General features: G+C 24.6%; 2 protein-coding genes across 2 annotated transcripts; one reads left to right on the top strand and one right to left on the bottom strand.

Moving 5' to 3' along the window:
- Positions 1 to 219: 219 nt before the first annotated feature.
- On the top strand, positions 220 to 5,260 carry OCT59_018949 (uncharacterized protein; the record flags this gene model as incomplete). The annotated part of the gene is made up of 12 exons (XM_025329216.2): positions 220 to 630; positions 731 to 831; positions 1,237 to 1,562; positions 1,640 to 1,738; positions 1,815 to 1,999; positions 2,071 to 2,956; positions 3,034 to 3,425; positions 3,495 to 3,594; positions 3,676 to 4,049; positions 4,150 to 5,014; positions 5,101 to 5,148; positions 5,229 to 5,260. 12 exons carry the CDS (start codon positions 220 to 222, stop codon positions 5,258 to 5,260), a joined length of 3,819 nt encoding a protein of 1,272 aa, XP_025175995.2.
- A 1,341-nt stretch (positions 5,261 to 6,601) lies between these two features.
- On the bottom strand, positions 6,602 to 8,197 carry OCT59_018948 (uncharacterized protein; the record flags this gene model as incomplete). Its single annotated transcript, XM_025332179.2, has 1 exon — positions 6,602 to 8,197. The coding sequence occupies one exon, from the start codon at positions 8,195 to 8,197 to the stop codon at positions 6,602 to 6,604; it is 1,596 nt and encodes a 531-aa protein (XP_025175994.2).
- Between the last annotated feature and the right edge of the window lie 4,645 nt (positions 8,198 to 12,842).

Raw genomic sequence — 12,842 nt, 5'->3', positions numbered from 1 at the left:
TTAATAATTAGGCGTGTAAAAAAAACAAAATATACGAATATTAAAATATTATACAAGATTACTGTTTTTTTCTTAAATATCTTATATTCATATTTTATTATTTTTACGTAACGTGAAACGTTTATTATTTAAATATTTTATTTTTTCTTAACGATCACAAAATTATACTTATTTATTTATTTATTCTTATCAATATATTATTAAATATTATTCAAGAAAATGTACTTGTCAATATCTAACAATAAAATTATAGATAAAATTTGTTCTTATTGTAATAAACCATTTACTAATGAATTCTGGTGTAAAGAATGTGACCCTCGTTGTATTATTGAGGGATGGTCTAGCGGAAATCCCGATATTGACATGTTTATAAAAGCTACAATTTATAATGTACGACATGTTGATTCTAGTCCATTTCTTGAATGGGTATCTTTTGATAAATTTACAAATATTAATCAAATTGGTGAAGGTGGATTTTCCAAAGTGTACTCTGCAATATGGATGGATGGTAAATCATCTTATAAAAAACGAAATGATGAAAGTTGGATAAAGTTAGAATCTGAACCTATTAAAGTTGCTTTGAAAAAACTAAATGGATCCCAAAATATGACAACTGATTATTTAAATAAGGTAGAGTATATTTTCATTACTAGCACGTTCAGAAGTTCAGTTATCATGAATTTACGGTTTTATATTTTTATCATTTATTAATTACCTTATTTAATAATAGATTAAAGTACACTGGAATCTTTATTCAGACAATCCTAGTGTTTTAAAATTTTATGGAATGACTAAAGATCCGGAAACTGGAGAATTTATGATGATTTTACAGTTCGTAAATAAGGGAAATTTGAGAAATGTTCTTTTAAATAAATTTAATTATATTTTATGGAAAGATAAAATCCAATTATTACTTGATTTAATATCTGACCTTCAAGATGCACATAGATCAGGACAGGTTCATCAAAATTTTCATAGTGGAAATATCTTACGAAATAATTATTTATATCACATTTCAGATTTTGGATTATTCGGATCAGCAAATGAATCAGATAATAAAATATGTGGAGTATTACCATATATTGCTCCAGAAGTTTTAATTGGGAAACCATACACATCATCTTCTGATATATATAGTTTTGGCGTTATTATGGTCGAGTTATCATCTGGTTATCCACCTTTTCATAACAGAAAACATGATTATAGTTTAGCGTTAAAAATATGTAATGGACTTAGACCAAATTTTGGAAGTGAAACCCCTTATATTTATAAGAAATTAGCTCATAAATGTATGAATGCTAATTCAAATGAAAGACCAAAAGCTGAAGAATTATATTGTGTTTTGAATTTTTGGAATAATATTCTTTATAAAGAAAAAATTCAAGAAAAAAAAATTCAAAATATGTTTAATAAAAAAATCCCAAATATTTCAACCTTTTATAAAAAGAATCCTGATGCTATATATATTAGTAGAAAATTTATATTTAACAAGTTTCTACCAGAACCTATTAATTCTCCTATTATTATTTCATATTATCTTGAAGAGAATATAAATGATGAAAGTAATTGTGTTTTTTTTTTATTTATTTAGACTTCCCTTAAAATACTAAATAACTAATTAATACTTCATTTTGAAAAGATTCCTATACTGATTATGGAGAGTGCTCTTACTGCAATAAGCCATTTATTGATAAAGAATTATGGTGCGAAGAGTGTGATCCTTATAAATTGATAGAAGGTTGGACCAGCGGAAATCATGATTTGGACAATTTCATAAAAGATACAATTTATAATGCAAGAAATGAAAATGAAAGATCCTATACTTCTTGAATGGGTACCATTTGGTAAATTAATAGATAAAACGCAAATCGATACCGGTGGATTTTCGGTAGTGTATAATGCAATATGGTACAAATCGGCTGTTAAAAGACCAAATTATAAAGTTGCTTTAAAGAAATTAAATGGATCAGAAAATATGTCAACTAATTACTTTAATAAGGTAGTGTATTTTTATTATATTAGCATTGTATTATTTTATTTATTAATTATTTTTATTAAAATAATATGTAGATTAAAACATATTGGAAACTTTCAAGTGATCCTAACTTCTTAAAATTTTATGGAATGACTAGGGATCCAGAAACTAAAGAATTTATGATGATTTTACAATTTGCAGATAAGGGAAATTTGAGAAATACTCTCTCAAATAATTTTGATAATATTTTATGGAAATATAAAATCAAATACTTACATAATTTAATACATAACCTTCAAAATGCACATAAAAAAGGTCATTTTCATAAAAACTTTCATAGTGGAAATATATTACTTGGAACAACTGATACTTGTGATACTAACACTTCAGTTGGAATAACCGATATTTATGATACTTACATTGCAGATTTTGGATTAATCGGACCAGCAAATGAACAAAAATCGGATGACAAAATATATGGAGTATTACCATATATTGCACCAGAAGTTTTAAATGGAAAATCATACACATCATCATCTGACATTTATAGTTTTGGCGTTATTATGGCTGAATTATCATCTGGTAATCCACCTTTTCATGACAGGAATCATGATTTAGATTTAGCATCAAATATATGTGATGGTCTTAGACCAGAATTTGGAAAAGGAACCCCTTATATTTATAAGAAATTAGCTCATAAGTGTATGAATGCTAATTCAAATGAAAGACCAACAGCTGAAGAATTATATCGGTATTTAAATCTTTGGAATGATGTTCTTCATAATGATATAATTTTAAGTTGCAAAGAAGAAAAGATTCAAAATATGTTTAATAAAAAAATTCCGAATATTTCAACTACTCATGAAAAGAATCCTGATGCTACATATATCAGTAGGGAATTTACATTCAATAATTTACCAAATCCTGTTAATTCACCTACTATTATTTCACATTATCTTAAAGAAAATATAAACGATATGGGTAATTATTTTTTATATTTATTTTGATTTCTTCTATAATACTATATTTCTACTAATCAATACTTCATTTAAAAAAAGATTACAATACTAATTATGGAGTGTGTATTTATTGCAATGAACCTTATATTAATGAAGAATTATGGTGTGAAAAATGTGATCTTTATCCCATGCTAGAAGGTTGGACCAGCGGAAATCGTGATATTGATAAGCTCATAATAGATGCAATTTATAACGCAATAAATAAAAATGAAAATTCTTTATTTCTTGAATGGGTACCATTTAATAGATTAACAGATATAAAACAAATTGACTCATCTAACGATGAATATATTGCTACATGGATTGATGGTCATTCGTCTTATAAAAAATATCATGATGGAAATTGTGAAAAATTAGAACCTGAATCCATAGAAGTTGCATTGACAAAGTTAAAAGGATCACAAAATATGATAGCGGACTATTTAAAGAAGGTATATTTTTTTAATATATTATCTTTAAATTACGTTGTTTTATTTATTGATTAAATTATAATATAATAGATAAAGGTAGATTGGAATCATAAGCCAGACTCCTTAAGATTTTATGGGATAACTAGAGATCTAAAAACTAATGAATTAATGTTGATTATGGCATATAAGAGTATGTATTTATTTATTTTTATTTATTTATATTTTTCTGTAACGAAAATAGATACTAAATTTTATAATATTAATTACAAAGGGTGTTCTTATTGTAATAAATCACTTAATAAAGAATTATGGTGTAAAAAATGTGATCCTTTTTGCATACTAGAAGGATGGACCAGTGGTAACCATGATATTGATAGGTTTATAAAAGATACAATTTATAATGCAAGAAATAAAAATAAAAATCCTACATTTCTCGAATGGGTATCTTTTGATAGATTTACAAACATGAAACAAATTGGTGAAGGTGGATTTGCTAAAGTATATTCTGCAATATGGACAGATGGTAAGCCATCTTATAAAAAACAGGATGATGGAAGTTGGGAAAAATTAGAATCTGAACCTATAAAAGTCGCTTTGAAAAAGCTAAATGAATCACAGAATATGTCGGCTAAATATCTTAATGAGGTACTGTATATTTTTGTAATTATATAAATATTTTATCATTTATACATATATACAGTATATATATATATTATTAATCTAATTAAATTTTTTATATCAATAGCTCAAAATACATTGGGAACTTTACTTAAAAAGTCCTTATACTTTAAATTTTTATGGGATGACTAAGGATCCAGAAACCAATGATTTTATGATGATTTTACAGTTTGCAAATAAGGGAGCTTTGGGAAATGTTCTTTCAAAAAATTTTAAAAATATTTTATGGAAAGACAAAATTAAATGTTTATATGATTTAATATATAATCTCCAAAATGCACATAAGCTAGGCTATTTTCATAAAGACTTTCATAGTGGAAATTTATTACAAAATACAAAATTTGGAATAACAGATTCTTATATCACAGATTTTGGATTATCCGGACCAGCGAGTGAACAAAAATCAAATTATAAAATATATGGAGTATTGCCATATATTGCTCCAGAAGTCTTGGATGAAAAGCCATATACTTCATCATCTGATATTTATAGTTTTGGTGTAATTATGGCTGAGTTGTCGTCTGGGAAACCACCTTTTCATAATAGAAAACATGATTTTAATTTGGCATTAGAAATATGTAATGGTCATAGACCTGAATTTGGAAAGGGAACCCCTGATATTTACAAGAAATTATCTTATAAATGCATGAATGCTAACCCAGGTGAAAGACCAACATCTAATGAACTACATGATACATTAAAGCTTTGGTATGGTGCAATTAGAGGGTATAAAGTAGAAAAAAGGGAATATGGAGGAAAAGATATAAAAGCTATATTTGAAGAAGCTGATAAAGAAATAGCAAATATTGTAACTTCATATAAAGCTAATCCTGATGCTATATATGCCAGTAGAGCGTTTTCATTTAGTAACTTACCAAAACCTGTCAATTCATCTGTAATTACTTCATATCTTGATGAAGAAGAAAATGGAGGTTAGTAATAATTAACTTAAATATTACCATTTTCGTTTATTTTTTTTTTTTCTAAAAAAATTATTAATTATTAAATAATATTATAGATTCTCAATTATGTGAATTAGGAGTTGCAAGTTCATCACTATCTAATGGTATAGTATTTTTTTCTATTATTAATAAAGTAATGATTTATTTGTAGTAATAATACTAATATTTCCAATACTATAATTAGATGTTTTGGTAAATAATAACGACTTGGAATAACAGTTTTTTTTTTGTAAACTTATTTTTTTTTGTTAGTATATGTATAATTTTTTTATAAGTTTAATTCTAGGAATAAATCACCATAGTCATATTTAGTTCATTATGTATTTTTATAGGGTTATACTTAATTTTTTTTATTCTACATTATTGAACTAGCTTAGATCAGTCGTATGTACGGTTGAACCCACAATAAGACATCAACTAATTTATAAATGTTTCAAATTGAAGTTTTTAAAAAAATCACGTGATCACAACAATAATGATTTGTGATTGGTTAAAATTCAAATACGTAAAGTTAATATAAATATACTTATTAATGCAGGCAAAATATTTATTTATTAATTCTTCAATATTTTCAAAAATAAAATTTGAAACAGCCCGATGTGATTTATATTTTTTAATGTATAATCAGCTTGCACTTAAGATATAAAAGTAAAAAAATTAAGATTAACAATGTATAAAAAATTTTTTGTAACTTAAATACAAGTTATTTGTGTAATGATACATATCTTTAATCTGGCCCACATTATAGAATTTTAGAAATTCTGGCCAGAATTATATGTTTCAAATCCTTCCTTATATTAATAAAGTACTTGAACTTTGGAAGCTAATAACTTTTGATCTAGATATTCAATTGAAATAATCTCAACGTCATTTTATAATTTAGGTTAATAAATACCAAATTATGTTAAGATTTTACTAAATATACATACCAAAAAAACAATTATTTTATTTTAAAATAAACAAATTTTATTGGATGCGTTATTATGGATCCGACTATACTATGATTTTATGCATATCGCTTAATCATCGTATCATAAATCGAGATAAACCGATTTATTAATTTATCCCATTATGATCGGATGCCGTGATTTCCTCTCAATAATATATAAGGTTTAGGTTAAGGTGCTTAGGTAGGTTATTTAGCACATTGCATCACGCCTCCAACCACTTCCTATTTTTTCTATTAATCTGGAACGGAACAATGGGATAAATCAGTGAACTCGAAATAAATTAATGAAATCAATGTACTAGTTGAATAAAACCCGCGAGATCATTTTAAAGATATTGTACATATAATATTTTAAATAATAAATGCACTTTTTTTTATTTTATTAAATTCATACAACTTTGTAGTAGCATTTTATTTTTATACCAATCATATACCAAACAGGCTCATAATAATAATGATAAAAATTTTCATGAATAAAAAAAAATTTTCTCAATAAATCTCATAATAAAGAAATAATTTTAGAATAAATAAGTTTAAAAAACAACTCTAATAATTGTTTAATTGTAATAACATACAAATAATATATAATATTCATTTTATATAAATAATCAATCAATTTTTCTTACTAAGTTATAAGCATTATAAGCTAAAGCTAAATCATAAAAATTTAGAACTTTAATATTATATAAATTAAATTCCTTCACTTCATCTTTAAAGAAATACAAATCATCCCCTCTATGATTACTAATAGCCAAATAGTTGACTCTTTTCTCCTTCATAATATATTCCTTTATACAATGTAAGATATTACTATAACTATCATCTTGCATTATTTTCAATTTATTAATAAAAATATTTTGAGAATTTTCCAAGAATACTCTAAAATCATTTTCTTTAATTCTGAGAGTCAAACTTAAGTATTCAAGTTTAGAAGGGAGAGTTTGTCCTAAATTTTGTAATAAGGTTGAACTACGTTCACCATTACCATTTGGATCTTCATATACTATCTTGATTGAAAGATAATTAAGATTTTGTCTAATATTTTCAATATAATTGGTTATTATTTGATGATTACTTTCAAATTCATAGAAATCAATAAATTTTATATTTTTACAATATTTTATAATTAATTCCCCTAATTGTTGCTTTTGTGATAGATCTCCAAGTACAAACCCAAAATTTTCTAAATAATCACCATATTTCTGTATTAATAATGGTAATGATTTATCAACCTGGGATAAATCATTTATAAATAAAGATTTTAATTTAATCGGTTTAGTTAAATTAATAATTTGTTGAATAAAACGAGTATTTAAAGAATAACAATAAATTATATGAACAGATTCCAAAACATTTAATTGTTTAAATATTTTATCTAGATTGATCATACCATTAAGATTGGCATAATAAAATATAATTGTATTTAAGGTATTTGAACAATTAGAATGTTTTGATAATAATAATGATTGAAATAAAGGAATATTATCATTACTTAATAAAATTTTTTTGGTATTTTGATGTAAATTAATAATTTGTGATACACGATTCTCAATTAACTCATATTCATTATTAATATTGTCATCTGAAACGTTAGATGACTTGATAATATAAAGATTTAAATTTCTAATATTGTGAATGAAATTTGTATTTTGTAAAATTATTTCAAGAATATAATTAAGATATTTACTACTATAAATATTTGGGATCTCAATTTCAAGAGTACGTAAATTTACTTCATTTTCAATAAATATTTTAAATAATGATATATTAATCAATCTTTTAAAATCAGATACTGAATAACTACTTAAATCTTTCAAAAAATATCTATTTCCTGGTTTTGATGTCCTGACAGCAACTTCAAACCATATCTCAACACAAGAATCAATATTAAAAGTATTCAAATATTTTAACAACCTAGGATAATTGAACAGTGTATTCAAAGGTAATGAATTATCATTAATTTTGTATTCATTTAATCTTGATTTTAAATCATTATTCAAATTGTGTAAGTAAATTTCAATAAAATTATAATTTCCGGTACGAAATGAAAATGGATTTTCCCATAATAATGGAATTGCTAAACGACACCATAATCTGTTAACTAAAATGCATGAATGTAAAGTTGAAATATCATTCTGAAAATATTTTATAATTTCATATGTTAATTCAGGTAAATCCCCTGAAAATACTTTTGAATATGACATATTGTAATTGAAAGTAAAAGTGAAAAGGGGAAATTTATTATTAACGCCGAACTGGGTAAATTATATCAATTTTCGGAGTAAATTACCGATATTGTCGCACAATTAATGTCAATTAATTGTGTGTAACATGTTTCAATAATTAGGCGCAAATTACTGCATTTGGGTATTTGGGCATATTTTATACCCAGCCAAATGATCGACATCAAATAGTAACACCAACAAACTGAATTTTCTACCCACGTGACCTAAAAATATTCATCACTGGCATCACACCCAAATGCCACCAGTCACGTGGGTATAATTTTAATTATAAAATTGTTGGTGTTACAACGGTAAATAATGTTGTAAAACTAAAAACTATTGATAACATGATTTTTCAATATTAAAAAAAAATATTCTTAATTAGTTGGCAAACAAGTGTTAAATGTCAATGTCACTAAAAAAAATGTAATATAAGTTGTTTTTTTTGATGCATTAAATATTATTTGACGATAACGCTACCAATTTCCTCTGATTTATTAATAAATAAAATATCATTATGAAAAATCGTTGTAATAAATATTTGTCTATAATAATATAAATCAAATTATGTATTATGGTATATCAATGACATCAAAGATTTTCTTTTTCTTCACTATTTATAAACTCTTATTTAACTTAATGAACAAAAACGACATTTACGGAAATCATTAAAGAAAATGAAAAGACATTATAGTGCTAAAAATCCGAAAACTATAAGCAAGAACCTGGAAGAGTTTTAATAAGAATACAATGTAATGGAATAATTATATTAGAAACACAAAGAACATAAAGTTAAAATATCGCACATCACAGAATATTGATTCAAAACTATATTATCAAAATTTTATTTGTAAAAAAAAAAAATAATAATAAAGTTCAATAACTTTTTATGATACCGAAAGTGAATTATCCGAAATCACATGTATAGTTGATAAGTTATAAGTCATTATTATGCTTATTGTTATAATATTTACATATAATTTAAATTAACTTAATTTTTCATTTAAAAAATTATTTAATAATATTGGGATATTAAATCAGTCACGAGTTAATTTATAGTCTATTTAAGTATAAAAACCTAATTTTATTATTTGTAATGATTCATATATTATCAATAAAGCTAATCAATAAATGTAAAAAAAAATTATTTATTCATTAAAATAGATTTAAAAAATTTATTTGACTACTAGTAACGTAATTAATTATATTGAATATATTGAATATACAGTATTAGCAAATCTTAAAATAAAGAATGTATATTTTTTAATAATGAACAAATTTATAATATTAATGATTGTTGTTTATTTACATTTTGATGATGATAGGAAAAGAAACGCTCTGTTAAATGTTCTCAAAAGATGATTTCAAAATTAAAAGTGCAGTAATAATTCCCTAATTACTAAAGATAAAATATAAAATATTATGTTAGCATATATCAATAATCAAGTATGCACATAACATAGAAATATGTGTCACTTCCACGGGCACCACGGCCTGCCCTCCCATATGAGTCAGCTTGTGGGACCACCTATATGGCATCATTGTAGTTACGACTTTGTGCACAAAGCAGATGACTACTAGCCTGTAGCATATGGTACGTACTACGAACACATAAACCCCTATGTCATAACACTTAAAAATGACGCACGCCCATAAAGCAAGTAGAACCATACAACGGAAATACTTGCCTTAAATCCTTATATTTTTCGATGTTAGTGATCCGCAGTTGAATTTCGTGTTGAATTTCGTGTTAAAAACAAATATATCACAATTATAAACTACTGTCAGTCGGTTGTATTTGTATTTTTGTATGTATGGTTATTTTTTGTATGATTATTTTTTGTATATAAAAAGTGGATTTTTTTGAGTGCGAAAAAGGTGATTTTATAGTTTTATGGAATATATTTTCTATGAGATTTTACTCATGTTGAACCATCAATCATAAACAAAGATCTTTTATGACTCGGTATGAACACACCATTTTTACCAGAATATTTGAGAATTCTCATGCGAACATAAAACGCTTTTATGACTCAACATGACATATTTACCTATTACTGTATTATATTGCATGGTAATATAATATTTTTTTATATTAATCTAGAACAAACTAGTGAAAAAATAAGTATCATGATGTATTTAACATACGATGTGATCCACGTAAGAATGAATAAATATGGCTCACATTGCAGAAATAGAATGAAAAAATAAGTAAATAAGTATCATAATCATAATGTACGATGTAGTATGTACAAATAAAAATATTATACATGTAATACATCGTCATCCACAAAAGATGACTTATTATATTGATGACTCAATTGACTCATGTCTAAACCCGATTACAATAAAAATTTTATTGCTGGGTAAATACTAATTATGATTCATATTTTAAACATATTAATTATATAGTATTTGATAACCAATAAAATCAATTCTGATTCGATTAATTAACTGCTTGCGTAATAGTGTCTGTTAATTAATATACTAATAAATGATTTAATTATTTTTTTAAAAAACCCTATTATGTAATTACCTAAATTTGACAATGTCTTTCAAATTATTATATTATTTATAAAAATGACCCCTAAAAAAAGTTGATCCATTTTTTATATTCCATTTTTTTTTCGTAAAAGGCTTATAATTAATAACCTTATATCTCATTTTATGTGAATGAATCCGTGAAAGGCTATTTTTACAGAGTTTTTACAGAAATAACTTAAAATTTTTTATAGGGTGAAAAAAATTGTTTTATATACAAAGTTCAAAATGGATATCGTTACTTCAAAATGGCATTCAATAACAGTCTCAAGATATTCAAAATAGGGATGAAAAAAGGCGATATTCTACGACTAGACCTATAATTTAAAAATCAAATAATTTTTCGTTTAATTCAATAAAAATATTTTTGAATAGTGTTCTACGCGAATCATGATTTGCTTTACATTTGTCAAAAAACATTTTTTGAATGGTTCTTTAATAAAATTTACGAAACATATAGTAAATAAATTTTTATATATCGTATGTGAAGTTAGTGTATTTAATAATTTTTATATTTTATTGAGATTGATCCTGAATACGGTAATAATTTACATCATTAATTCAATAGTTTTATGGATTTTTTATATAAAATAGGAACACTAGAATTGTGTAATATGAAAACCCACGCCTGATCTATTCTGTTTTATTATGGTTAGAATAATTTTGTTGGTTGTCCGCTGTCAATCTATGAGGAATTTTTTTTATAATACTACTAATGAAAAAAGTATTTTATTTTTCAAATTTTTTGATTTACTTTTATTTTCTTTCCAAACCGAAAATAAATTTTTAATTATTTTTTTTATTTTTGTTTTTTTCAATATTGAAAATTATTTTTTTAAGCTATTTTTTTTTTTCAGTTTATACCGAAAAAATAATTTTTTTTAATCAGTATTTTATTTTCAGTTACCGAAAATAATAATTTTTTTTTGGTTTGGCTTCCATAATTTATTCAATGGAATGATAAATCATTTGATTCACAAAATCAATCTCGGACTATAAATTAAATTTCAATTGAGTTAGAACGACCTCAGTATAGTTCTGTGGATATTGATCATTTGACCCGTACATCCTTTTTATTAAATAATAAGGATTCTATTCTTATAATTGCTAGTTCTCTCGGTAATTAGCTAGTCTTACAATGTGCTCAGAAACTCTTTATCGCCGGTTTCCTGTTGGTAAACTGAAGAAAAACATGTATTAATTGGTATTAGTACTAAATCTTACTTTCTATAGATAAATAGGAAATTGTTAGGTGAAATTAGAAATTTAATAACAAAGTATTGTATTGTAAATACTTACGAGACTGTATAATTAAGGTCATTCAAATTTTGATTAATCGATTTGTTTAGTGACTCTTTTTCTTTTTATGTAATTTTTCAGAAAGTCTAATTTGGGTTTCTATGAGTATTAAATGAATCAGAAACATCAAGATAAAAGCCTTTCCACCTAAATTACTACCACTCAAAATATACAATTTATTATCAATGGGAGTGGCATTATGACGGCCTAATACACTTGACTTAAGGGAATCATTTAATTGACTATTTACTCCAACTAATATTTGAAGTAGTATATAGTATATTTAATATATATCCTATTTAATAGCTTATATGAATACTATATGAATATTTGAAATAACATCGCAATGTGTTGAACGGGATATTTTGTCGGTTACACTAAAATTTGTGGCCAATAAATTTTGTTTGTGATCACAGTAATTGGTTAGAATATAGCTTTTATTCGATGTATTTTTTTTTCTATTGTTAGAAAATTAATATATTATTTGTTTTCCAAAACGTAATACTACTGTTACTAGTATAAAGAAAATATTTATGTAAGTACATATATATTTTTTTATGTCATGATAATATAGCGCAAATAATAACTAGAGCAGTGAGCTTAATAAATAATTATTCGTTTTCTTCATTTTTTTTTTCTTTAGGTTCGGTCAGGGATCTGCATATGATACAGAAGTAACTCAGAATTTTTACCTTCTTTTTTTTAGCAATAATTGATTACTAATCAGTTTATCTTTCAATTAATACTTTAAATTTTATTTTTTCAGAACATTAAATCTAGTTGT

This window comes from Rhizophagus irregularis, chromosome 28 (genome assembly GCF_026210795.1).
Source record: "Rhizophagus irregularis chromosome 28, complete sequence".
Taxonomy (NCBI): Eukaryota; Fungi; Glomeromycota; class Glomeromycetes; order Glomerales; family Glomeraceae; genus Rhizophagus; species Rhizophagus irregularis.
Note: the sequence above shows the minus strand (reverse complement) of the source record. Positions and strands in the feature narration are given on the sequence as shown.